Raw genomic sequence first — 27,243 nt, 5'->3', positions numbered from 1 at the left:
CTTGAATGTATTTATTGATTTAATAAAACAGGCAAAGTCCAAATATCTCCCCAGAAGAGTAAATCAAGTACTTAGTGTCCACAAAGTATTCATTATTAAAAATTGGGTTTAGTTGTGGGGGAGGGCATAGCTTAGTGGTAGGTAGAGCACATGCTTAGCATGCCCATGGTCCTGGGTTCAATCCCCTGTACCTCCATTAAAAAAAAAAAAAAAAAAGAATTGGGGTTAATTTAAATCAACCTTCTGATTCAAAGATTACCATCAAGTGGGCTTACTCTTTACAGACACAAAGCCATTAACTAGCAAAATAGTCATAAAAAAATGGAAATTGAAAGGGATTTTTACCTGTTAAATAACAGCTGCAAAAGGCCAGAAGTATTACCAAGTCCACATAAGTTATCATATGTAATATTCATTTTCTGAAGCATTTCACAAAATCCAGTTAGAAAAACAGGTGGATTGTCTAATTCTTCATACCACTGCAACGAATAGAGCAGTTCTGCAACTGACAGAGTGGACAACACATTATTGAGTGCACCTGGTGAGCAGACCTTTCAATTGTTTTCACTTCTCTGCCCCATTTTCTAACATCGCTGTGCCCACTAATTTCAAAATATCTATGAGCTGATTTTCAACTCTTTGATGTTCAATGACAATGAAAACTGAGAATATCTGATACAAAATACCACTCCTCTCCCAAACCCTACTCAGTTCCTTTTCTGATTAGTTTAGAATGTGACAGGGATCTGCATTATCAGAGATACAGGAAGAACTTCCTACTATTTTTGCCACAAACGGTAAGAAGTTGCATCCAGGATAAACAACTATGAGATCCAAGACTTGAGAAGTTTAAGACAATGTGTTACGAAATGGGAGCAAGCATGATACGGTAAACAACAGGGCACGGGCCTCGATGACAGACTAGTCTGGATTCAAATAAGCTGTACACAGGTCATCAACTAGGACACTACAAATCTACCTCACGGGACTATTGGGAGAATCAGGTGACCGAGTATCACTAAACCTGGCCTATCACAGGTTTTTAGTCACAACTCTCCTTTATAAAGCCAGGTATGGATTTTGGAGTCAGGAGACTTGAAACCTAGCTCAAAATTTAATCCCATCCCTTGCAAGCTTCAGATAAGAAAGTCAGCAATAATACCAGCAATGATAGGGTTAATGAGAAGATTAAATGCATAATGCTGTCAGTTTGTAATTAGTAACATAATTAACAAAAATAAATTATTACAAAAATTCCTACTCTGGGGGAAAGGGTGTATAGCTCAGTGGTAGAGTGCATGCTTAGCATGCACGAGGTCCTGGGTTTAATCCCTAGTATCTCCATTTAAATCAACAAACAAATAAATAAATAAAACTAATTATACCTCACTCCACCCCCAAAAACTTACTAATTTCCAGAGTTTTTTTGGACAGATTCACTCTGTGAGTAAAGTAAACTGCAGGCAAACTTCCTTGACCTCAGCTGCACATGGAGCTGGCTCCCTGTAAGGTGTCCCCGTTTTCTTCCACAGGGTGAAGACTCTCCTCCACTAATAACTGTACTCAGCTGAGGGCTCACAATCAAGACTGACACAGGAATTGTACAAGTCCTCCACCCTTCCTACCATTCTGTACAGGTCACACTGCTACCTACAATTCTACATCATTTCCTGGAATGGGGGAATTTTTTTTAATCCTCCTAAAATTCAACTGCTTACCCTCCACCTGCTGGGAAAAAAAAAATTATAGCCCTATAAAAAGGTAGAGTGATTCAAAAATTAATTGAAAATTCAGAATCTTTGATGAAACACAAAACTCACTTAACCAATTTCTTTAGGGTCATGTGCCACAGGATCTGCTGAGACTGATGTCATGCCAGCTTGAGTAACTGACCTTATACCAAATTCTGCCCCACGGCTAACAAGATTAGAGCAAGGTATTAGTATGCTGCCATCCAATTCACAATTTAACATTCAGCTCTTACATGGCCTCAAGTTTCTCATCGGTAAAATCAAGAACTGAAGATTCTTGAATCTTTAAAGATTTAAATTGCAGTATAATCAAAATTATTTCAAAATTACACCATGATTATTTCAAAATATGTATTTATATGTGTATATCTGAATGCTCATATATACTTACTTATTTCCTCAAGCTCATTATTTTCTAGGACTATTTCCTTTTTCAGTGCAACTAATATCATTTTGCTCAATAATGCTGAAGTACACAAATGGCTGGGAAGTTTCTTTGTATCTTGTTCTTTAAAATCTGTTTTGAAACACTCATAATTCAAACTCAGTCTTCCTTCTAAAAGAGGTCTATGCAACCACTGTAAAAAGAATACATTACATTATATACAAAGTCATTCAACAGACTAAATTATTTACTACCTATGCAATTAAGACAGGGAACAAAAATGAAGTTATTAGAATATTTTCAAAATGTTATCATAATAAAGTTATTGCTAATTTATTAGTAAAACCACAGAAGTTTGGTTTCCACTAAGAAAATTATCAACATGTGTATTTCTTTAAGACTCCTTCAGGAACAGAACTAGATCTATTCACCTTGTACCACAGCAACTGCTGAGTGTCAACTGGTTGTCTTGCAAACAGCAAAAATATGACTATTCAGAGACAGAAAGGCTAAGTAAGATACTCATCTCATTTACTTCTTTTTCCTTCCCCAGAGTATAACAAAAATATTTAAGCTTGCATGAAATTCAAACTTCAGAATAAAGCACTCTGTAATCTCAAACATACCTGCATTGGAAGAGACTGTCTCATCTTTTCCCATTCACTGTTGTCTGGCATTACACTTCCAATATAAACTCTCAGAAGATAAGTATCTTCACTCTCTAGAAGCACATTTAGCAAATCATCAACAGCAGACAAGAGGACCTGAAGACTGAAAATAATGTGAAGAACTTAACTGCTGTAGTTATGCTATGACCAATTTGAACACCCTGGTACACATTAAATACTCTATGGCAGAGAATAGCTTACCTGAACAAAAAGACAGACATAAAGGTAAATGACCCCTCTGCCCTCCCCCTGTGACATACACACAAGCAAAGAGGGGATTTAATCTAATAGTTATCACTTGAAATTGAGTGCTCCTTCTATTTCAGAATGAAAGGGACATGACCTATTTCAGATCAGTTATCTCTGAAATACAGCTACTTTGTTCCATGAAAAGAACATGATGGTCAAAAAAAGATTTACCCCAGTAGCTCTGGATGCAGTCTCTCGGTTTTCACTTTTATATATGGATTTAGGTATGACATGTGAAATATGTTTGCAATCAATCCCCTACAACAGTGGCTACTAGACCCCCCCCAAAAAAAATAAACAATGAAGACCAGTCACTGTCTGTGATGGCCAAGAGAGGTTATGATTACAATCCACACCAGCCTAAGACAGGGTAGCAGCATTACCACATCACTGACCATAAATTAGGAGTCTGGGTGCAGTCTGCTGAGCAGCTCGTGTTCAGTGATGGTCCCTTTGCTGCCCTCTCTGAAGACAGCGGGCAGAGTGTGATTCCAGCAGACTGCAAGACCAGGGATGGGCAGGGCCTGGGTCTCCTCTGGCCAGTGTTACAGCCCTAGCAACTAGCACAATTCCTAACCGAGAACTTGCTCAATAAATACTGGTTGTATGAACAAATATGACTGAAAAAATGCAAAAAAAAAAAAAAAAGGAAGAAAAAAAAAAATTAGGAGTCCAGCAGATATGCTACAACAAATCATTTTCAATTAACTGAGTATAAATGGATGATAATTAAAACAAAATCCTTCTGGAAAAATCTGTTTGGATCTTCTCTTAGAACCCTACAGATTTCTTACATAACAAGTCATTTTTCAAAGGCACTCATGGAATCTTAAGGATAATGATAAATTATTAAAGAGATATTGTTTAACTAAGCACAAAAAAGGGTACCTTTTGATATCCAAAGATGAAGACTGAACTTGGTTCTTCAGCCACAGAGCAGACAAACATAGGAAGGTACTCTGTTTATATGTGTCGCCAGTTTGATGGACCAATACATTCACACCAGAAAGCCAAGTATTTTTCAGTTTACAGATAAGAAAGTCTAAAACCAAGATGTCAACAGTAATTTGTATCCCTCTGAAGTTACTATAATCAGTACAAAATGAAAGAACTCATTGTAGATCTGAGATTATTAAGGTAGCATTAAGAAAACATAAAATTACTATTCAGATGCCAAAACAAAATAACTACGTCATAGATACGCAACAATACAAGCTAGCTCATGTCATATAAAATGTAAGAATAGTAACATTTTTAAAGTTAGCTTTTTTCTGCTCTGAACTTATTTATAAGAAAGTTGTCCTTTTGGAAAATTGAAAAATATTATATACCTTTTCCAAATAGAGAAAGTAGTATTAAAGAAAGGGTTGGGGAGGAGCACTCTCCATCAATAGTAGTTTTTAATATTCCTTTCGTAAATAAGTCTGAATTAACCCATAGGACACAAGGAATATAGTCCTCAGAACGGTAATCTCAATTTCATTTTAATATACACCAGGATTAAATGTTTTTAACTATTAGAGGAGATATTAATATCCCCTGTATGAATACAGAAACTGAGGCATCAAAAAATTAAGTAACTTGCCAGAGCTACTGCATGAAGCAGCTAAGATTCTAACTCATCTATCCAACTCATCTGTCCCCTTCCAAAACTGTCTCCTTGAAAACAAGTAAGAATTTTAGATTAAATGTCTACATATATCTGTAGCTTGTTTTCTAAAACTGGAAGTGCTTAAGATCTGTAGCCCTTTACTCAAAATGCTTTCAACTTTCAAACATATTATGATTCAATTAATAAAGCCTGGGCACTTACACTATGAAGATCAGAGCCGGAGATTCCCAACAAAACATTTGAGCAGTAGGCTATTACCTGGCAAATGTGTTTTTTCTTTGCTCTGAGCACATAACTGAAAGAGAGTTAATAATAAATCTTCAGCTGATGGCATTAGCAAGCATCCTTTTGCTGAGCTGAAATAGTTATAGGCCACATCACAGATAAAAGACACTGATGAGTCATTATTTTCAGCTTCTGAATATTTCTTTGCTTTGGATAAAGTTTCATGAAGTTTAACAATAATTCTTTCAACATATACTTCTCCAATCAAGTAATCTAAGAGAAAAAAATTCAAACAGACAAAATATAAAAAAATATTAACAGTGTATTTTTTAATACTTTACTCTGGGTTAAAATTTCACCTTGGTCTTTCTGTGTGTGTGTGTGTGTGTTTTTAAACTGTGTTTATATATTACATGAAATAGAATTGTATCAAAAAATCAATCTGTTCTCTCTTTCGTAAAAACCTTCACATCAAAAAGAAGTTTTAAATTAAGTTAAAAAAAAAACAATGCTTGACAAAATAAGAGTGAACAGATAAATTCACTAAAGCTAAAGCAAAATCCTTTAAAATATAAAGCCAAAAGTATTAAATACCTTCCCAGTCATGCTATTTAAGGTGCTTAGAAAATTAAGTTATCTGAATGAACAAAGTCTTGTTATTCTCAACTAATACTACGCAAACTGAGCAGCAAGGAATCCCCCAAAAAGGTGGAAAAATTACTCCCTCCCTACTGAAAAACAAAAGCCATATTTTTACCTACCATTTTGAACATGTTGGGATAATACTAAGCTTAAAAGAGTCCATTTTTCTGAGAAGTAAGATTCAGAAGATACTGTGGATTCCAAGTCCTTATTACAAAGATGATCTGCCAAGGCTACCAATTTCTCTCCAAGGATATCTCCTTTTAGCCAAGGAGTTACTAAAGCATATTTACCTGAACTAGAACATGCCTAAAACCACAAAGTTAAAGCAAAGATTAGAAGCAAGATCAAAAAGTGTATCTGCCCAAAATAAGACTTGTACCATACTGCCCCCCTTCACCATCACAGCCCCAACATTATCACCCACTCCTCCTCCTCAAGTTTTAAGGAAGCTGGTATCTTCAGTACTCCCCACGAAGCCTTGCTTTGTAAACGTCCATGCTTTGTTCATGCTATCTTCCCGACCATAAAATATTCCCCCTCTTCTTTATTTATCAAAATCACATCCACTACTTGAGAATCAGAAGAAATCCCACCTGCTTTATGAAGTCTCCCTCATCCATGCCAGCCCATACTCATCACTGCTTTTCTCTGAATTTCTAGAGCACTTACTGGATTGTATTATTATTTATAATGTTTCATCTGTGTTTGCCTTGTTTCCAATGAGATTGTAAGTTCCTTGAGAGCAGAGACTGTCTTAAACTTCTTTGATACCTGCTATCAACACTGCAGATATGTTCAATGAATAATGAATGGATGAACTTTAAAGACAGATTTTAAAATGCTCTATAAATATTAAATTTTTGTTCATTAATTTTGCTAAAATTAAAGAACAATTAATATACAATAGTGGTAAATTACTTTAATATGAAAAATGGGACTCATTTTTCCCCAAATTCTCTGAAATAGTTACTGGGGCCAGATATCTGACAGCACCTGGTTTATTTTCATGGGGTGGGAAAGCAAGGAAAAAAACTGTAAATCCACCCCCAAAAGCATGGTGATCCATGTTCCCAGAGCTTCTTTTGCTTTAAGGGCTGAGAAGAAAGGAATTTGCAACTTGGTTCATTTCAAAGCAATCTGGAAAAAAAAAAAATCCAAGTGCGGATTGGGTAGTGCCTGAAAAACTATTTACTTCTTTATTTAAAAACTTATAGGTAACCAGAGCTTTTATTTTAGCTTTACCACTATCCTGGCTTTATGACCTTGGACAAATCTCTTAACCAACCTGGGTCTATTTCCTAGTTTTAAAAAATGAAGATTAACTCAGAAAATCTCTAAGCTCCTTTTCTGGTTACAAAATTCAGGCTTGTTTTTAAAGAAGCTGACTTTAGGGCTCTGCTCATAAAGTTTGGGGTTGCATAAGAACAAGAAAAACTAGAAGTCAGGTAACCATAATACTGGCTGTCCTAAGATAACTTATTCAGTAAAACAAATTATTTTATAGAATCCTACAGACTCCAGAAAATCAACTTCTGAATAAAACATTTCTCAGGTTAGCAAGACTTCTGAAGTCCAACTTCTCAATGTTTTAACATATCCAAAGAAAGAATCTGAAGCTTTAAGGGGTTGAGGAGGCTAGTTAGTTACGGATATATGGGAGGTAAACACTGGCTGTGAACTTCCAAACACCACGCAGGGAGAGGAGTCTTCCAAACAGATGTATCTGAACTACCTGGCAGATACATTCCTGCGTTGCAAACGGACACATCAAGCCTCTCTTATCAAATTACTAACTACTCTTGCTCTGATTCTAGACTTATCAAGCAGCTTTCTCATAATTTGGCTTTTCATGTACACTGTCTATAAGAAGAAAAGGAACTGGATAAACTAATGCAAATGGTGTGCCTGATAATTTACTATTTTTCAAGAAGAAAATTAATACTCTATTTTTTAAAATAAACTATTGTGGGAAATGGGGAGTTATTGTTTAATGGGTATAGATTTATAATTTTGAAGGTGAAAAGGTCTGGAGACTGGTTGCACAATAATGTGTATATATTTAACACTACTGAACTGTACACTTAGAAATGAGTAAGATGGTAAATTTTATGTTATGTGTTTTTTACCATAATTTGAAAAGATGGGAAAAAAGAAACTTGTAATCTAAAGAGTCATCTATGTAAAATTTTTAAATAATGAAAAAAGGCCTAAAAAAGGAAAAATTTTAGGTAGCTAGTCATAGCAACATGTCTATGGTTGGAAAAGTATTGCATTATATCATTTACATCCGCATTAGGAGAGACACATAATTCATTTTAAAAATTTTCTAAATTGTTCATGTTCCTTGATTTCTTTTCATTATTCTCGTCACTAATTTTCTTATTTAGTCAAACAGCAATTAAACAAAGGCTGGAAGACTTTAAAGTTTACCTGTATAATATTACAGGGTGAAACAATTTCTTGGTGTGTTCTAGTCAAAGCTAGAACCACTCAATCCATTTATATAGAAGAAAAAATAACCAGGATAAGAGTAGAAACCTATAACCTTAGTTTAAAAGATAAACTAAGATAAAAGATAAAACATTTAACTCTTCCTTTGTTACCCACTAGAGAAGAAACACTGGATTTTTCCAGAATCTGTTCATTTTTCCCTGATGTTCCTAACCAGAAATATAATACTATAGAAAAGTCAACACCATAAGTCTTCACAAATTATGAGAAGAAAGTTACAATATTAAGGAAGTTCTCTAACATAGAACATCTGACCACATACTAGTACCTGAATATGATTGCGGTTTTAATTTTTCTATACCTATAAATACAAAAAAAAGAAAAATCCCTAAGGTACCTTTTCAATGACCTGAAGAATAGAATTCCATTTCAGATCCACCTGAAAGAGGAAAAAGAGAAACAATCTGCTAGAAGAAATGGTAAATTGTAAAACTTTTCACAAATAAATGAAGTGACTATGGAACCACTACAAAACTAAAACTTTTTTTGGTAAGTCCAACTTTAAATAAAGTATGAACTGAAAGAACCTACCCTTTTATACCAAGCTTTAGTACTCTTCACACACTTAATGAACAGCTACCAAGAAGTCTCACACACTTTCCAGTCACAATTAAGAATATATTGCTCGTCTCTAAATTGAATTTCATAGTCAAGAAACAATCCCCAAATAACCCCCCCTCTTCAGGTCTCATTCTATTCATATACAATTAGTGCGAACTGTAAACCATTATAGTTTTAAAAGATACACAATAGTAATACCTCAGTTAGATCATCCAAGACAGCTTTTCTTTCCATATTACTATCACAGCAATGGAGGGCACTGTACAAAATGTCCACCAAAAAACCGGCATCCTTCCTTTGATCTTCATTTAACCAACCTATTATTTTCTGGTATAAAAACTGTACTGCGGGGTTTTTTTGTGCAAGTTTGGTTATTTCAAGAGGTTTGGCTTTGACAATACTCTGTTTTTCATCACCTAGTAGCACTTTAAATACTTGGCTTGAAGAGAAGGAGTTGAGCAGAGTGGAAAGAAACCTTAGATGTTGCTCTGACTTCTGTTCATTGACATAATTAATACTCATCTCTGCTAGTTTACACACTAAATCTTCCAAAGGTTTTTTCCTTAGCGGAGATAGAAGGTCTGAACAATTGTGAGTGAGAGAAGGTTCAGCCAATATTTCAGAGCCTTCGCCGTTCTCTCCTTCTGAGGAGACACATTTTTCATTCTCTTTGTTACTCCCAGGCATCTCATCAGCAAATCTAACCTTACCAACTTTTTTACTTGACTTCAAAGAGCTCTTTGGCTTTTGAAGGACCTGTAATAGGTTAGAAACACTCAAAACAGACTTAACATCAGCTTCTGGCTCATTGATTTTCTCAACACAGATCTCTGAAAGTCTTTCCCAGAAATTCAGTAGCACTTTCTCCAAGCTGTGAGCCATTTTATCATCTTTTTGCAAATCTGCTTTGGATTCCCATGAACTTAAAGTTTCTGCCAAATGATTAAATAGCTGCCCATCTTGCAGTCTGGGGTCTTTGAGGACTGCATCAATAAAAGGAATCAACTGAAAGAGAATGTAAAAATACAAAAGTTCAGTTTTCAAGAAAAATATGATTTTAACAAGGTATTTTTAAAACATTATGAATTTTCATATTTAGTAACTGAAAAATGTGAATTTTTTACCCAGAACTCTGAAAACAGTTAACTTGAACTTGAAGATCTTTTTCATATTATACAAAGAGCCTAATGATTTCACTGCATCCTCCCTGAATTACTTCTTTAATGATATAATCGACCAAGATTATTGGTTATTAACAAATAATAGTTTTCTTTGCACTTTCTGAACTTACTCAAGTTCTTTGCTTTTTTCTAAGCCAAAATAAAAGACATATAAGACACACAGAGTTCAGAATGCTTTCTCTTAAATTCCAAACAAGAGAAATTAACTACCTGAGACATCATCTAGGATCTGGCCTTATATAATCACATTAATCAATTTTCTACCATAAGGAACTGTATTTGAGAATCTGCTCTTATCACTGGTTCAAAAAGCCAAGCATGGTTGTTCACAAAAGGATAAATGTATTTGAGTATTTTAGAAGGAACAAGATGATAATTACATACTTTAAACTAAAATACAAAAGATTGAAAATTGCACCTTCTAAGTTTTGTTTTGCATTATTGCAACTTTCTAAAACAGGATTTGTACATCCAGAGACTGACTAGTACTCAGGCGTTATGCTATATGCTAGCAACTGACAGCATAAAAATTTTTATTTATTTGGTCAGAAATACACGTTATTACTTAATTTATAAATGATAAAAATAAAACCTTTGCAAGGAAGGCTAATTAATACAAATGGCAGCAAGACAAAACGAGCTTGATTCTTTACAGTTAGTGTGCAAAGGCACTGATGATTTTTACGTTACAAATACCTGATCATTGATGAGCATCTCTTCCATCTCTTCCTCACCTAGGTTTTGCTGCATTATAAAACGTAAGCATTCAAAAAAAGCAGATATTACTGCTGAGCACTCGGAAAAGCTGGTTTTGGTTCTTTCTGTTGACAGCCTAAGAAATAATAACTGTGGCTTATTCTTTCATGAAAAAGAAAATGAACAATTCAGAAACACCAAAATAAAGGCATGGAAAAGGTATCATGCAAAAAGAAGGGGATTTTTTAAAAATAAAATTATTAAACTAAAAACTACAACAACAAAAATACAGCCCAATTAGAATATAAACTTGAAGAACTGTGAAAAAAAGCCTATCTTCAAAAAGGTATCAACAAGAGATAACATATTTATTTTCTATTCATGAACTAATCCACCTGCAAATTTCAAGAAAGGACTTAACCAAAAAAAGAAAATAGTGCAGTGAAAAAAAAAACTTTTAATCATTAATAAAACTGGGTATCTTTTATTTATTAAGTTCAACAAATACACTAAACATTTTAAGTGTAACTTTAAACAGCTATTATATTTAAGTCTATGAAAGTTTTAGAAACTTCACTGGTTCATTGTCTCATTTGGGTATTTGTATTTATCAACGTACAAAAAAATGGCTCATCTGAAAAAGATCCAGGGAGGGCGGGTATAGCTCAGTGGTAGAGCACATGCTTAGCATGCATGAGGTCCTGGGTTCAATTCCCAGTACCTCCACTAAAAAAAAAAAAAAAAAAAAAAATTGTTTGAAAAAGATCCTATTTCCACCAAAGGGCCTTACCATAATTTATCTCACTTTCTGCTGCATACTACCACTGAAGACTTGAAAGTACCCAAGAAAAGAATTCCAACTGTAATTCTCTGAAAACTTTAAAAGTGTTTAATGAACAGCACAACAATCTGGGGAAATTTAAATAAGACAATAATATATGTATCATTCTACACATTCATGAAAACAAGAAAAAAATCTCTTTTGCTTTTAAAGGTCAAGAATTTAAATCCCTTACCCTGCAACAAGCGAGGTGAGAAAATTTTTGAAGAAATCCAACTTTGGATCTGTAATGGACTGAGGGAGTTTGCTGATAAATGGCAGAAGATAAGGATATATGACAGTAGCTAGACCCCGACCTCCTTCACGAACCACAGCTGACAGCTTGGGAAACACACTTTTTTTTGCATTGACATGAAGCCAACAGTCCTTACCAAAAAAAAAAAAAAGATTATGATGATATTTAGAGATCATAAACATACATATTCCAGTTAAGAGAGAAGACATATAGGCTCTCAAAAATAAAAGTCAAGTATTCTACCTAAAAAGGGTAAAAATCTCTTACCACCATTAAAAACTAAAACCCTGAAATTATAAGAAATTTATTATAGTAATCACATATCCGACTGGCTTCCAGGGCAATATTGATCAAAAATAATTACTTAACTTATAATATTTCTATTAAAGTTGCCCTCTAAAAGGGACAGCAATATTTAATATTAAATATAAGGTTCTGATATGCTGACTTCATTGGGCCCAAATAAGGTTTAGAGAATAATCAATACTGGCTGAACTGAAAGAAAAATAAAAACTCTATGTCATTTTATAGTCAGTTTATGATTTACATCAAGTTTTGGATTAAATATTTTATTTCCAAGAAAGCATTTCTCCAGTAAGTTTTCAATATTATAATCTGGTAGGCTTTCTTGGATGATATCTAAGAATTCTAAAGTACAACTGAAAAACAGGTATTCCCAGATGGACTAAACGTACCACTCTTACATACCTCAATAGTCGTAAGTGTATAAAGTACAGCTTCCCAGAGAGCTGGGCATACAGTGGGGTCACTGTCATCAATGCTAAGAAGAACAGACGGGCTCACTTTAGATGCTTCTTCTTTCATCAACTGTGGAATACGCTGGCACAAAGCAGAAACTAACTCAAAATAAGCTGAGCGGATCTAAAAGAAAAAAAGGAAAGCTGAATTAAATTAAAGTCTAGTAAAGCTATGATAAGATTTTTTTATTTATGGGTAAACAGCAGGTAGGTTTATTCATATTAACCCTCCTTCCAATAAAACTAAAAGGGCTAGAAAAAATACTTTTTAATATCTTCTTGAGAATATCACACGGCTGAAAAGACATTAGGAATTACCAAGCCAAAAGTGAAGGTGGAAAGAATTCAACTTTCTACCTCTTTGGCTAAAGCAAATACAAATCCCCTCCAGTGTCAGACGTCTTCATTTGGGGGCTCAAGTTATTCCTATGAGTATACTAGCCAATACAAAGTTAAACACAGTCAAACAAAAAATAAGATAGCATGATCCACTATTACCAGAAACAAAAGAAAACAGAAATATGAGGTTTTATTTATTTATTAATTTATTAATGGAGGTACTGGGGATTGAACCCAGGACCTTGCACATTCTAGGCATGCACTCTACCACTGAGCTATATACCCTTCCCCCAGAAATATGAGACTTTAAATTTAAGAATTATCTGTCAGTTATAAACAGCATATCAACATTGTTTATTATTTTTATGGAAACACAAGTTTAAAGAAATCTGAAAGGATTAGAAAAAAGACAGCAGATCTGGAAAAGAACAAAGCACAATTCCTAAACTAAAAATAAATAAATACACAAATAAATAAATAAAAGCACAATTTATAGTTTAAGAGCATCGGACTTAACATTGAGAGTCTACAACTATTTCCATTCAAGTCAGGAACAAGAAAAGGATGCCTCTACCACTACTTTTATTCAATATGATGCTGAGGACCTAATTAATACAGAGAAAAGGAAAAGAAAAGAAAAGAAAAAAAAACTGGAAAGTAATGCAAATAACTATTATCATAGCAAAATAACAGACTACAAAAAAATATTTTTAAGTCTGAAGACAAACTACAAGAACTAACAGGAGTTTGGCAGAGTTGCTGAATACAAAATTAACACACAAAGTATAGACTTCCTATACAGCAGAACCCAAAAGAAAATGTAATCAAAAAAGAACACCCATTTCATGATAGTAAGAAAATCCATAAAGATATGTTTAGTATGAAGCATATTATAAAATAATGTTTTAGGATGGCAAGGGCCTAATATAGCCTCAACAACTGAGAAAAAGAAGAACAAAGTTGGAGGGTTTCAAGACAAACTATAAAACAGTAATAATCAAGACTGTGGTAATGGTGTAAAGACAGACATAAAACGTAATGGAATAAAGAGCCCAAAATTAAAATCCCACATACATGGTCAACTGAGTTTTGACAGAGGTGCCAGAGTGGGAAAAAAGAAAGTCTTTTCAACAAATAGATACATATACAAAGAAGAATTTAACCTGCATCTTTATGCCATAACAAAAATTAACTCTAAACAGACCTAAACTATAAAACTTCTACAATAAAATATTAAAAATCTTTGCAACCTTGAGGTAGGCAAAAATTCCTTAGTTAAGACACCAAAAGTATGAGCCATAAAAGAAAAAAAAAAAGATAAACTGGACTTCAAAACAGTTTCTCCAAAAACCATGAACAAAATGAAAAGGCAAGCCACAAACTAGAAGAAAACATTCATGATACTTTATCTGACAAAATACTTGTATCCAGAATAAAAAAAGCCATCCATAACTCAAAAATAAAAATCAAAACCCAAATTTAAACCTAGGCAAAAGAATATGGAGTAATGAGAGTTTGATATATTGATCTTTCTGCAAAGAACTATAGACTCTAAACAACTATCTGAGGGCTCTGAAGACTGAAATACACAATTTGGAGGGGGGAATCAAAACTTGGAGGAAGCAGTTCACACATGTTGAGTTCCCATTTTGTGCAGCTTTGCCCTGAAGGTGGCTGCAGTTGCCACCACCAAGGCACAGGGGCAGCTACAACTCCAACAGAAAGCCTTAGGTCCTTCTGGTCGGAGGAACTGGAAGAAGAAGGAAGGGGAACCCAGGTTAACCACGGATGCAAGAGAGAGATAGGAAACTTTCGAAAGGAGAGAACCAAAGAAAAGAATCCCCACATTCTGTGTGTAAACACACTATATCTACATCTGACACTTGAACCATGCACTCGCAGGATAAACTGAAAGCAGCTTAAAGCTAAAGCTTAAGGAACTGAACTGAGATCTAAGATGTTGCCCTCTGCGGGCATGATAGTTTGCCGTTTGAGTCTAACCAAGTTGATTGGCCACTAACATAAAGACATCAACACCCTCTGGAGCAACATAAAATAATCCAGTCTCCAAAACATAATATTCTATGATACAATCTAAATATCTACATCTAGGATATAATCTAAAATTACTCAACCTATAAAAGTTAGGAAAATGTGATCCTATCTCAAGGGATAAGACAATTAACTGATGCCAATCCCAAGATAACCCAGATGTTATTATCAGACATAGATTTTAAAGCAGATATTATAACTATATGCAGTGAAGTAAAGAAAAGTATGGTAATAATGAATGAAAAAGCAGGAAATAAATACATGTCAATATACATTTGTCCAAACCTACAGAATATACAACACCAACAGTGAATCCTAATGTAAATTATGGATTCTGGAATGATGTATCAATGGAGGGTCATCACTTGTAAAAAATGTACCACTCTGGTGAGGGGATGTTGATAGGGGGAGGATATGTATGTGAGGGGCAGGAGGCATATGGGATATCTCTGAACTTTTTCAATTTTGCTGTGAACCTAAAACTGCTCTTAAAGTCTTTTTTTTTTAAACACATTAAAAACCATTCAGATCTTGTAGTAACCTATAATAAAAAAGAATATGAAAACAAATATATGTATATAAATGTATGACTGAGACATTGTGCTATACATCAGAAACTGACACAACACTGTAAACTGACTATACTTCAATAAAAAAAATTTTTGAAAACCCAGTTTTATTAAGTAACATATATTAAGTTAAAAACACAGCCAATGTTTTCTAACAAGTGTAAGTGGAAAGTAGCCTTTAAAAATTGTGTAAAAATTAAAAATTTTAAGAATCCTTATAAATAGGAAATTTCATCAAATAAGTAGAAAATACAAAAAACAAATAGAAATTTAAAATATTAAATAAAAAATGAGCAAAAAGGTTAAATAGACACCTCAGAAAAAAAAAGATTCACAAATGGCCAATAAGCACATTGAAAAGATGTTTGATATCATTAGCCAGCAGGAAAATGCAAATTAAAACCACAATGAAAAATCTCTACCCCAGAGGTCAGTAAACATATTCTTTAAAGAGCCAGAAAATAAATATTTTAGAATTTACAAGCCATATGCTCTCTTAATTCTGCAATGTTAGCAGTAAGCAGCCACAAACAATATAAAAACGATTCACAAAAACAGGTCATGTGTGCCAGATTTTGACCCATGAGCTGTAACTTGCAAATCCCTGATCCTACACCCATGAGAATGACTTAAAACAATGGACAACGTGGAAGTAAAGATATGGAGCAACTAAAAAAATTTCATACATTGCTGATAAGAGTGTAAAATAGTACAACCACTTTGAAATACTGATACATGCAACAACAAAGAATCTTAAAATCATGCTGAGCAAAAGAAGCCAGATACAGAGTAATAAATAGCTCCATAATATGAAAATCTAAAAAGACAAATCTAATCTGTGACAGAAAGTAGATCAATGGTTGCCTGGGGTAAGGGAGAGGACTAGCAGGGACACAAGGTCCTCCTTTTGGGTGATAAAAATGTTTTATACCCTGACTTCAGTGGTTACGTGGGTACGTACACGTAGATGAGTGTGTATATCTGCCAAAACTCATAAAACTTTATGCTTAAAATGGCTACATTTTATTGAGTGTAAATTATACCCTAATAAAATTTGTTTAAAAGATTATTCTAGGATTTTTTTTAAATACCTGAATAAATTGAGAGATGTGATAGTAGCATCAGGTTCAATAACCTAAAGACAGTCAATCTTCTCAAACCATTCAGTGCAACCCCAATCAAAATTCCAGTTGGATTTTTTTTTTTGAGGAATTCAATAAACTTACTTAAATTTATATAGAAGAATAAAGTTCTAAAACAACTTAGTCAGACTTGAAGATGAGAAAAAGAGTGACTTACTTGAGCAATTACTAGGACATATCATAATGTCACATTAACAGTGGTACTGGCATAAGAAGAAACAAAGACCAAGAGATCAGAAGATCAGAGTTTTGAGAAAAACTCATGAACACACGGGAATTTAATGTACCATAATGGCAGGACCATAAATCAATGTGGAAAGAATAAACAGTTTACCAGGTGATGTTAGAAAAAGTGGCTCACTATACATGAAGAGAAATATAACAAGATCTCCACTTAAAACCATATAAAAAGGTGGATTATTGATGGATTAAAGACTTCATATGAAAGGTAAAACTACTTAAAAAAAGATATACCTGTCAAAGAAGATACAGCTATTACAAATATAAGAGTATCTTTAAGAGTTAAAACTGCAAAAGGCTTTCATAAGGCAAAAATCAGTGGGTTTGATTATATTTAAATTAAGATTTCTTTATAACAGAGGACACATGAAAGGTAACAGAATAGGAGATTATTTACAATGCCTAAAAATGACAAAATGACTAATATTTAAAATATACACAGAACTCCAGTAAAATAAGAAAAAGAGAACTCCAACAGAAAAAAAAAAAAGAAAGATACAAACAAGTAGTTTACAGAAGAAACACAAAAATCTAAAAAGCTTATGAAGAGATGCTAAAAGTCACTATTCAGGAGAGTAATTAAAAGAGATCATCTGAACTCCTAATTAGACTGATAAGGAACAGCGCTGGCTAGAATACAAGGCTATAGAGTATTCATCACGTATTGATGGTTGAGTCTAGAGTAACGAGCCAATCAGGGGAGCAATCTGGCATGCCTTCAGCAAATTAAATATGCATATACTCTTTGACTCAGTAATTCAGAAACTGAATTCCAGAAAAAGAAATTCTCACAGATCTGGGGAAACATGAAGATGCTCACTGCTGCCTTGTTTGTGACAGTAGGGAGTCAGAAGCAATCAGGATGTCTGTCACTGGGAAAATAGACAGGCAAAATGGAATGAATGCAACCTTCTGAATATCATACAGCAGTTAGAAGCCATGGACCAGATATACATAAAGGAATGTGATGGATTTAAAGGACTTTATTACTTTTTAAAAAATTACTAAGTAGAAAGCAATACATGGGATGAAATATAACACAGTATCATTTATGTGAATTAAAAACACATGCAAAAAGGCTGTGATGAGCCTAACAGAAAAAATTAGACAAGCTTCATTTAGGCATGATGTCCAGTGCTGCTGTGTGGGAGTTCAATGTTAATGAACCAATACTACACATTAAACAAGGTGTCTTTACACAGACACACATAAAACAAGGTTACAGACTGACCAACTGTCAAAAATGTTGTGACCAGAGACTCACAGGAACCTAATCCTGTATTTCCCCTAAGAGCAAATGCTTCAGTATTCACTAATTTCAGTGTTTGTGGGACTTCTCAGAACATAATTACCATAAATAACAAGAATCGACTACACAAACAAAAGCACAAACATTAACCACATTTAGATGGTCAGCTGATGGAGGCAGAGAATGAACAAAAAGAGACAGAAGGGAAAAATTAAATATTTAAACGAGAAGAGCCTTGCACACACCCACAACTTAAAAGTGCCACAAATAGAGGAGGAGGATGGTTCAACTTTGATTCTGAGGTCCCCATAACTAAATAGAAAAAGTGAAAATACAGTAACATTATAGTGAGAGAAACAATTCAGTTCCACCACAAAAATGTGTTTTCAGAGTTTTAAACATAAACAATAAACATAAAGCATAAATAAAAAGTAACAAGATCAGGGGAACAAAGGAATCAGAGAAATGTCTTAAAATAAAAAAGATTAAGATACCTGAGGTATACTGTGTTTTCCATACTTCCAAAACTTATTCTGTGATAACAGAGACTTAAACTTCTCCTCCAGAGAATCAAGCTCATTATCAGGTAAGAGGCAGAGCAATTTCTTTAATGCCAATAAAGAACAAGTTACAACCCGATAGAATTTAGCTTCTCTCTCTTCTTCTGGAACAGTTCTTGATGTAAAAAGAAAATACATATACATAAGGACTGAAAATAAGACAAACTTACATATTTGGAACTTCTATTTTAAATGTTTTATTATTAAATATCTACCAAAGTCGCTTTATTTCTATGATCATTCTCCCTGTGCTAAGCGCCCCCCAAATACAAACATACATAGAATTTTAATCATATATTTTTCAAATAACACAGGATGAAAGTAGATGAAAAGCCATGGCTTGTAATAACTGTTCAAGTACACTGCTCTCAGCAGCAGTTAATAGAGTGATTCCAAATAAATAACACTGCCTGTAAGATTATTTTCCCTTACAGACTTTTATAGTTTGATTAGAACATAACAGTAAAAAGTAAATGGAACATTTTACTATTTGTTCAATACAACTACTCATAGTTAGTCAATTATTTTCAAAAAGACCTTAAAATGGTTCCTGCTATTCATGTCAAAAGGTAAATGTGGGAAAAAAATCTAAAAACATCTCCATAAAAGAACCAAATGTATGAGCTCCCAGATAATTCAAGTTAAATAGTGGGACAACTTGCAGGTAAAGCCACTTAAAATAGAACCTGGCATATAGAACTGTACTGAGTATTGTCATCTCTACATTTAGAACCCCTTTTTTTAAGGTCACATTGAAATTATCATCTTATGACCTAAAAGTGAAACACAGTTTCACTTAACCTGAGTTACACAGATACCATACAACTTACTGTGGGTCACTGAGCGTATCAGGCGTTTCTTTTATAAGATGATCCTGCAGCACCTACAGAGGGGAAAAATCCCATAGCCATGAGATTTTATTGAATTGTCAATGGTAAAAAGTCAGAGCATAAACCTCATCTAATCTAAAAGTTTTCATTCCCTTCCCCAAAAAAGCAGCAAAATTAAGTAGCAAAACTAAAACATTTGAACTTAGTACCTATTTTTTTCCTATCAATCCCCAAGGTTGGCTGCTGTTGGCGTAAGGAAGGATAGGGTGCTATTTCCAAACACCTCCCATATCCATCCTGAGGGCTTTTCCCCTAAATTCTCCTGGTCTCATGCTTCTCCACTCTTCCTGCACACAGCAGTGAAGTGAAAGGGATACCCGATTAGCAAGTTTGGGAGAGAATTTGGCTCTGCTTTCCTCGCCCCCCTTTTTTGAGCACCTCCCTGCTCACAGAGAAGAACACACACTGTTCTCTGCTCCATCATGGAGGAAGGCCTAAGGTTCCATTTGAAATGGTGAGTAAGTCTGCTTAGTTCTGGGGTACAGTACTAGCAAGTCTATTGCTCCAGTATCAATTTTATCAGCAATAACAGTAACTAACATTTATTAAGCTTTTCCACCTGCCAAGTATTGCTTTGAGTACATTTCATGCGTTGACTAAATTAATCCTCACACAACTCAATGAAGTACAAGCTAATCTCCACTTTAACAGATGAGGAAATGGAGGCATAGAAACTTGCCCATGGTCAAAAACCTCAACTGTCAGAGTGGGACTGAAACCCAATGATAGGACCCAAAGTCCATGTCCATATAGATAGTATGACATTTTGATCTTCATTTGCCTAACTCCTCTTTAACAAATTGGTTTTTCACTGGGGAAAGTTCAAACCCAGTATCTGTATAACCATGACATAGATGACTAAAGGGAAAATAATGGAGGAAACAATCCACATACTCAACGATCAGTTATTCATCCATACAAAGCCAAGAACAAAAAACCACACAGACAATGAACAGCCAAATTAGCTGTCTCAAAATCCATTTTCTAAAGCTCTTAGTGTCCAAATTCATGATACTTCATTCTCATCACATTTAGAACTTGGTATTTTAAATAAACCAATGATTCTTAATTTACAGTTGGGTTAGAGAACTCCCTTTGAGAATATGATTAAAGCTACAAACGCTCACCCTAGTAAAACCACCTTGGTACGCCAGAAAAATAAATAGAAGAACCAAGAACTCAATGGGAAACTAGAATGCATATATGTGCAAGTATAGATACTGGGTAAGAGATCAGACAGGAAAGGACTAGACCATGCAAAGCCCTGTAGGCCAAGATAAAAAACCTGGACTTGTAAGTATAGTGGGAAACCACAGAAAAGTTGACTAATTGAAAGGAGGCAGGAAGGGAGAAAGGAGGGTAAGGGAGAGGCTGTGTAAGTAGGATTATACATGGGTGCTATGGAAATACAAGAGTACTAAATAAGGGAATGAACGCAAGCATAATTTTTTTTTTAAATCCTCACTTCTCCTCAATGGAGAATCACAGTCCACATACTTTTACTTCTTGGTATAATACTAACAAACTTGATTGTCTTGTTTTTTTCCAGTCCATATAATAGGAATAGCAAATAAGGAGGGAAAAAATGAGGAAGAACAGTATTAAATACAAATTGAAAGCCACAAAAGTTATGGCTGGTATCAGTCTGGTCATGTGTTGGAGAAATGCATATCTGTTAATGGGAGTATAAATTTGGCCTTTTGAAGGGCAATTTATCAGTATCTATAAAAATGCTAAATGTTCTCATACTTTGATCCAATATATGGTTACCAGAAGTTCTGGTAATTCTCACTCCCACAAGGTATGAAGAGATCTATCCAAGAATGTTCACTGAAGCACAGTTTTTGTTACCATAAAAAAATGGGCGAAGACCCCAAATGCATATTAAAAGGAAGGAAGTTAAATAAACTGTTGTATATCTCTACAAAGGAATACCAGGATGATAGATATCTATACATGTACTGATATGGAAACACGGGGAAAAGTAAGTTTAGATTTAATTTTTGGATATATTCTTTTTTTGATCATACATTACAAAGCATATACCTAAGTTTTTTAGATATGATAAATTAAGATATATTAAAAAAAAAAAAGATGGAAAATTTAAATAATTTAGAAAAATCTAATCCAAAAAGTTAATTATGTTTAAAAAGCCAAAATGCTCATTTCTGTTAAACACCATTTTAAAAAGGCAGTCTTCCATTAAAAATATTTCACTTCTCATTCCCTCACAATGCTTGTTAAAAGAGCTGCCTTTGTAAAATGCCTTACATTCCCTTAAATACTTTAAAAAAATGGATACAGAATGGTTCCAAGGACTTACACTTGTAATTTCATCCTTACAAAATGCTATGGCTTCAGGTTGCTTGCCTGGAGGGAAAGCTGCTTCAAAGGCATCTTTCGCTGCACATGCAGCTGGTGTGTAAGTATCACACTGAGCCATTAGCCAGTAGCCCATTAAACTTTTTAAATAAGGAGCCAAGTGTTTCTTTACTTTAAGGATAAGTTTTTCAAAAGCTTGCTGTGTGGCTTCTCGAACCCGACGATCATGATCCTATTGAAAATATAATATGGTTTAAAACAGCTCTAACCCATAAAAACAAATATAGACATTTCTGGCTATGCTATGATGACCCATTAATAAGAATTCACCTATACGCAGAGCTAAATCAAAACCAATCATTATGTGAAAAAATGTATTAATTTTTCCTTTCCCCATTTTCCCAATGAGATAAAAACGACTGCATTCAAGAAAGAGTCATGGCTAAGCACTGAATAATTAAGCAATTCATTCTCATTCTTCTGTAGCAAACATACAAAGAAATTACATTGTCAGAATTTACTATGACTGAAAAGTGGGTAATTCTATGGTAATGACCTATTTTCTGAAAACACAGACTCCCTGTACAGTTTTTACAACCCAAAATGATCCAATCTGCATAATAACACTGACATAACATTTCATAACCCTCACTGAAAATGAATCATGTAAATTTGACAGTCTCTACAACTTTAACCAAAAACAAAACAAAACCTAACAAAAACAAGAACAAAAACCCACAAAAGAAATAAACTAGTAAAGTCTTAATACTTACAAGTGAAATTTTGCAGAAAATTCTTGGCCAGTATGGAAGAACTCCTTTTACAATTTCTGTGTCTCTCTCTGTACACATGGTTCCAAATTCCTGCATAGCCTAAAAGTAAAATGTTAAAATCGCTTAGGATCCACAATCATAACGTTGGCTACTGATTATATTTATGCTGTTTAGAAACTCAGTCTATTTTATGTGATGTGAGAATGCATTGTTTCTGCTTGTGCCATATGCGACTAATTTGAAGAATTCCTTCACACATTACTATGGTAGAAATTTTCAGTTGTTTAAAAAAAAAACATAAAACATACACAAACAGAAAACCCCATTTAAAATTATAGTGTCAAAATTACATTCCCTAACAGGAAAAAAATGTACAACCAGAATTCCAAAGTGATTCCAAAAAGTGCAGAGCAACAAACTAACTTAAAACCCAGAAAATAAGTGTAAATTGAAGTTTGTGTCAGAAAAAAAGTACAATTGTAGAAGTACTTATCAGTGATAACTAGTTCTTCATTTTCCTTTACATAAAAAATGTCAATGACATCTTAAGAAAAATATTTTCTTGATCATTTTAATAGAAACAATAAAACTTGCTTTTAGTTTTGTTGTGACATCTTTCTTAGAAAGTTTCCGCAGCACCATTCGGAAATCAGAATCCACAAGACTGTCTATTTCTTCAGCTCCTTGAATAGCAGGGACATAGCCTAGGTCACTCTGAAATGTTCCAAAACCAATAAATCCTGGCACTGTTCCCTGTTCCTTGGCAAGAAGTTCTGCAGCTCGGCCACTGTTTGAAGGCTAGTAAGAAGGAAGGGAGAAAAGAAGTCAGAATCCAGGAAGAGTTCAAAATTTAACTTTGAGTTCTTAATTTTTTTAATTAACTAATTAATTTTTTAGAGTAATTCTTTTTTAGAGTGGTTCTTTAGGTAATTCCTTGACAATTCCCACAATGAAACAAACTTTTATTTGAGGACATTTTTTCCCCCAGTCTAAGATTTTATCTATTGCAATGTTCCTCTAAGACGAATCTTTCTGTCATCAAGAATTTATCAATAATGATCCTAGGAGTTATTTCCTGGTTTCCTAAACATCAGAATGCTTTTAAAATTGTGATTACAAACTATTAGAGGCTCATAATATCAACTTAATGGGCCACAACCACATTTTAAAGAAATAGACAAAATTTTAAAAATCAGAATGCATCACATACAGTAAGAATAAGTACTGTTTTACTAAATTTTTTATTTCCAACTTTTGTACAAATAGTATGTATACACACATATGTGTACTGTGTAATGATGTAAAATTAACTCATAAATGGATTACATCTTTTCATTCATCCACTCATTCAACAAACATTTATTAAGCAACTACCATAGGACAAGTCTAATGATAGCTACTTCTACACCAGGAATTCTTTATGGGCAGACAATCATTTCCACATACCCAAAGCCTAGTCGAATCTCTTTAGGCTAAAATAGTTATAAATTATATTACTATAGACATAAAAATCAATACAATGGCCAGGATATAAGATACACTCCTTTGTTTTGAACCATAGTCAGTGGTTTGTTTGACTGATACACAGTACAGTAGTTTCCTAGTACTACAAGTTAAGGGGTCTGTTAGGACAGGGAAAAGAAAATATTTTAAATGTTGAAAGAAATTAATGTATTCATTGTCATTTCAAAGGAAAATGCCTTAGTTCAATGTCCACAATGATATCACATAAACCCATATAAACTCACCTGTTTCTTATTTCTCTGTAAAAATGTCTAAAAATCCAAATGTGTGACTCAATTTGCTCACACCTAGCAAAACTGTGTTTGGGAAACTCATTTATCAAGGAATAATCATCTGTACTACTTTCTAAACTGAACTGAGTGAACAGAAATGAAAATGATGGCCTAAATTAATTTTTTCACGACAGTAGCATTTAAGACTAATTTTTTAAAAGATTCTCTATTTTAAAACTTTATTGAAATGAATTAACATTATTCAGTTCACCTTTCTCAGTACTGATACATTAATAAAGAGCAATAAAGGAAGTTAGTGAATTACAATATAAATCTGAAAACTAAATATGACGACATTAAGACATTGGAATTTTATCTATAATCTTATGTGTAAACAGTTTTATTATGAAACAGAATAATGAAATAGTATAAAAAACTAACTACTGTTAAAAGCTAAAGGAGTCAAAGCTAAATTGCAATTGACCTGAAGACCAAAGCTCACAGTGATAATTAGGTGCAGAAGAAAAGTATCAGATATCCAGTTTCAAAGTAATAAATTAGTTTAAAATATACTAATTGTATCTTTTTCAATGTCTACTTTTAATTTAAAATGTAGTTACTGTTTCTTGCTACTTCCTCTACTGTGGGTTACTTATACCCACAGTTCAAAAATTAAGAACCTTGATTCTATTTCTGGCAGTTAATTTTCCTATAATACACCTACTTCATTCTTTTGTGCCTGGTTTCTAGAGGTACTTGAGGTGGCAATCCTGAGTCTACAGTTTAAAGGCCAAATTCAGGAAGACTTACAAGATCTTTCACCATCTGGCCTCAATCTCCCCAGTCATCTCCTGCCACTCTTTTCTTCCTTTATCCCACCTTCCACCTCCCCTCTCCCAATTTTGCTGCCAACATTTATGGTCTAGACCCAAATTGAATACAAAGTCCCCCGAATATGTTATGCTTTTTCACAATTTGGTTTTTATTGTATAATCTTTTCTCTGCCTGAAAACCTTTCCTTCCTTTTTATTATTTGACAAACTCCTACTTATCCTTCAAAACACATTCATGTTTTCCACATTTGCCTCCCTTGGGTCAATCACCATTCTTTTCTGTTCTCTCACTTTCTTCTAGGATACCTCTATCATAATTCTTTAATGTAATTATTTGCTTATCTATGTCTATCATCCAACTAATAGCTAAGAACAGAAGAAATTTGTCTATCATCTTTGAATATATGGCATTCAGTATTCAAATTTCCTGTTGAAAAAATGACTGCCATTCTGAAGTTCAAATCCCAACACTGCAACTTCCTGATTACACAAGTTTAAGCAAGTTAATTTCTGTAAGCCTCAGAATCATCATCTGTAAAACGAGGTAACAGTAACTAAATCATTACTGAGGTGTTTCCGAGATTAAATATAAGTTTTTAAACCATCATAATAATAATTGATTCCAGCAAGAATCATCAAAGGATGTTAAAAACCATTGAAAGTTTATGAGAACAGGTTATTCCCAGTCTCAAACTACTACTCTAGTAATAATAATTTGTTAATAGCCAATGGAAAGAGACACTTATACAACAGACATCACCTTAACCAAGCGATTAAACAGATACGACCAATAATGGTACAAACAGGCATCACGTGCCCCCATGTTGTGAGACGCACTGAGAAAGACACATCATCTATGAAGCTTTTCTGTCAAAAAAATGTCTAACCTGAATCTAATCACAAGGAACAATTAGACAAATCTACACTAAGTAAATCAATTGCCTAGACTCTTCCAAATTGTCCATGTCATTAAAGAATCCCCCTCTAAAAAAAAGAAAAAGCCACTTGGAAATTGTCTAGATCTAAATAACTAAATGGAATGAGTGATCCTTGAATGGATCTTGGATGTTTTTTAAAATGCTGTATCTAAAATAAAAGTTACAGAGAACAACATTGAGATGATTATAGAAATCTGAATACAATAGTGTATTTAATTAGATAATATACTGAAGTTAAAATTTCTGCATGTTATAATTGCTTATGGTTATGTAGAAGAATGGCACTGTTTTTAGAATATACATGCTTAAGTATTTAGGAGTTAAGTGTCATGATTTCTTCAACTAATTCTCATTTGGGTCAGCAAAATACATATATTTAGAGAGAGAAAGCAAACATGACCAAAGATTAACAGTTGGTGAACCTAGGAACAGAATTTGAGTTGTCACTCTAAATATTTTTGTAACTTTTATTCATATTTGGAATGTTTCAAAATTAAAAGATTGAGAAAATTTAAGTAAAAAATAAACTAAATGAAAATGCAAGTAAAGTATTTAGCAGAGTACTGACACAAGGTAAGTTACTATTATTATAATTGATATTAACCTCCAAAACAGATTAAGAGACAGATCTAAGAAAATATGGTACTGAGATCACTAGAATTGAATCAGAAACAGGAAAAAAGCATCCTCATAAAATTAGACTGTAATATAACAAATCTAGTACCATAAAAAAATCTCATTATAATATCTCTAAGAGTGTAGCTTTAATCCATTTTGGGGTCTTCTCTTTAGTGATTTTGTACTATATGCCAATCCTTGTTCTAGGCTCTGAGGATAACAGCAGCAGATAAAAACACGCGTTCATAATACTTATCCTATATCTATATCCTAGTGTAACAAGACAGAAAATGAAGCCCGACGGTAAAAGAATAGTATATTAGAAGTCATAAGAGTAATGGAGTAAAATAAAGCAGGAAAGGAGAACCGGGAGAGGGGGAGGGCTACAATTTAAAATAGGGCGATCATGGGAGACCTCACTGAGATGTCTAGGGCAAAATTTGGAGCCACCTAACAAAAGAGCGGTCGGGCAGCGTGCCAGGCAAGGTCAAGACTCGGTGAAGAGATCAGTGTGGACAGATGGAATGAGTGAGGAAAAGGGAGTTGAAAATGGGGTTGGAGATGGAAAGGAGCCGGGGCAGACCACATACCACGTACATCATCGTAAGGGCTTTGGCCCCCGAGGGATGTGAGGACTCACAGCAGGTTTTAAGCAAAGGAGCGG

At 34.0% G+C, this 27,243-nt stretch overlaps 1 protein-coding gene across 1 annotated transcript in view; it reads right to left on the bottom strand.

The window, feature by feature from the left end:
- The window catches only part of LTN1 (listerin E3 ubiquitin protein ligase 1), a 51,759-nt gene that overhangs the window by 23,963 nt on the left and 553 nt on the right, over positions 1 to 27,243 (bottom strand). The window contains exons 2-17 of the mRNA XM_010956622.2: positions 23,049 to 23,252; positions 22,455 to 22,553; positions 21,683 to 21,913; positions 19,300 to 19,352; positions 18,404 to 18,584; positions 12,269 to 12,442; positions 11,501 to 11,691; positions 10,485 to 10,620; positions 8,806 to 9,612; positions 8,384 to 8,425; positions 5,652 to 5,841; positions 4,924 to 5,163; positions 3,942 to 4,095; positions 2,763 to 2,907; positions 2,143 to 2,329; positions 346 to 505 (exon numbers count right to left, since the gene is read on the bottom strand). Coding sequence (XP_010954924.2) covers positions 346 to 505; positions 2,143 to 2,329; positions 2,763 to 2,907; positions 3,942 to 4,095; positions 4,924 to 5,163; positions 5,652 to 5,841; positions 8,384 to 8,425; positions 8,806 to 9,612; positions 10,485 to 10,620; positions 11,501 to 11,691; positions 12,269 to 12,442; positions 18,404 to 18,584; positions 19,300 to 19,352; positions 21,683 to 21,913; positions 22,455 to 22,553; positions 23,049 to 23,252 — 3,194 coding nt within the window. The remainder of the gene's footprint in view (positions 1 to 345; positions 506 to 2,142; positions 2,330 to 2,762; positions 2,908 to 3,941; positions 4,096 to 4,923; positions 5,164 to 5,651; positions 5,842 to 8,383; positions 8,426 to 8,805; positions 9,613 to 10,484; positions 10,621 to 11,500; positions 11,692 to 12,268; positions 12,443 to 18,403; positions 18,585 to 19,299; positions 19,353 to 21,682; positions 21,914 to 22,454; positions 22,554 to 23,048; positions 23,253 to 27,243) is intronic.

The sequence above is a fragment of the Camelus bactrianus genome, chromosome 1 (assembly GCF_048773025.1).
Source record: "Camelus bactrianus isolate YW-2024 breed Bactrian camel chromosome 1, ASM4877302v1, whole genome shotgun sequence".
Lineage (NCBI taxonomy): Eukaryota > Metazoa > Chordata > Mammalia > Artiodactyla > Camelidae > Camelus > Camelus bactrianus.
Note: the sequence above shows the minus strand (reverse complement) of the source record. Positions and strands in the feature narration are given on the sequence as shown.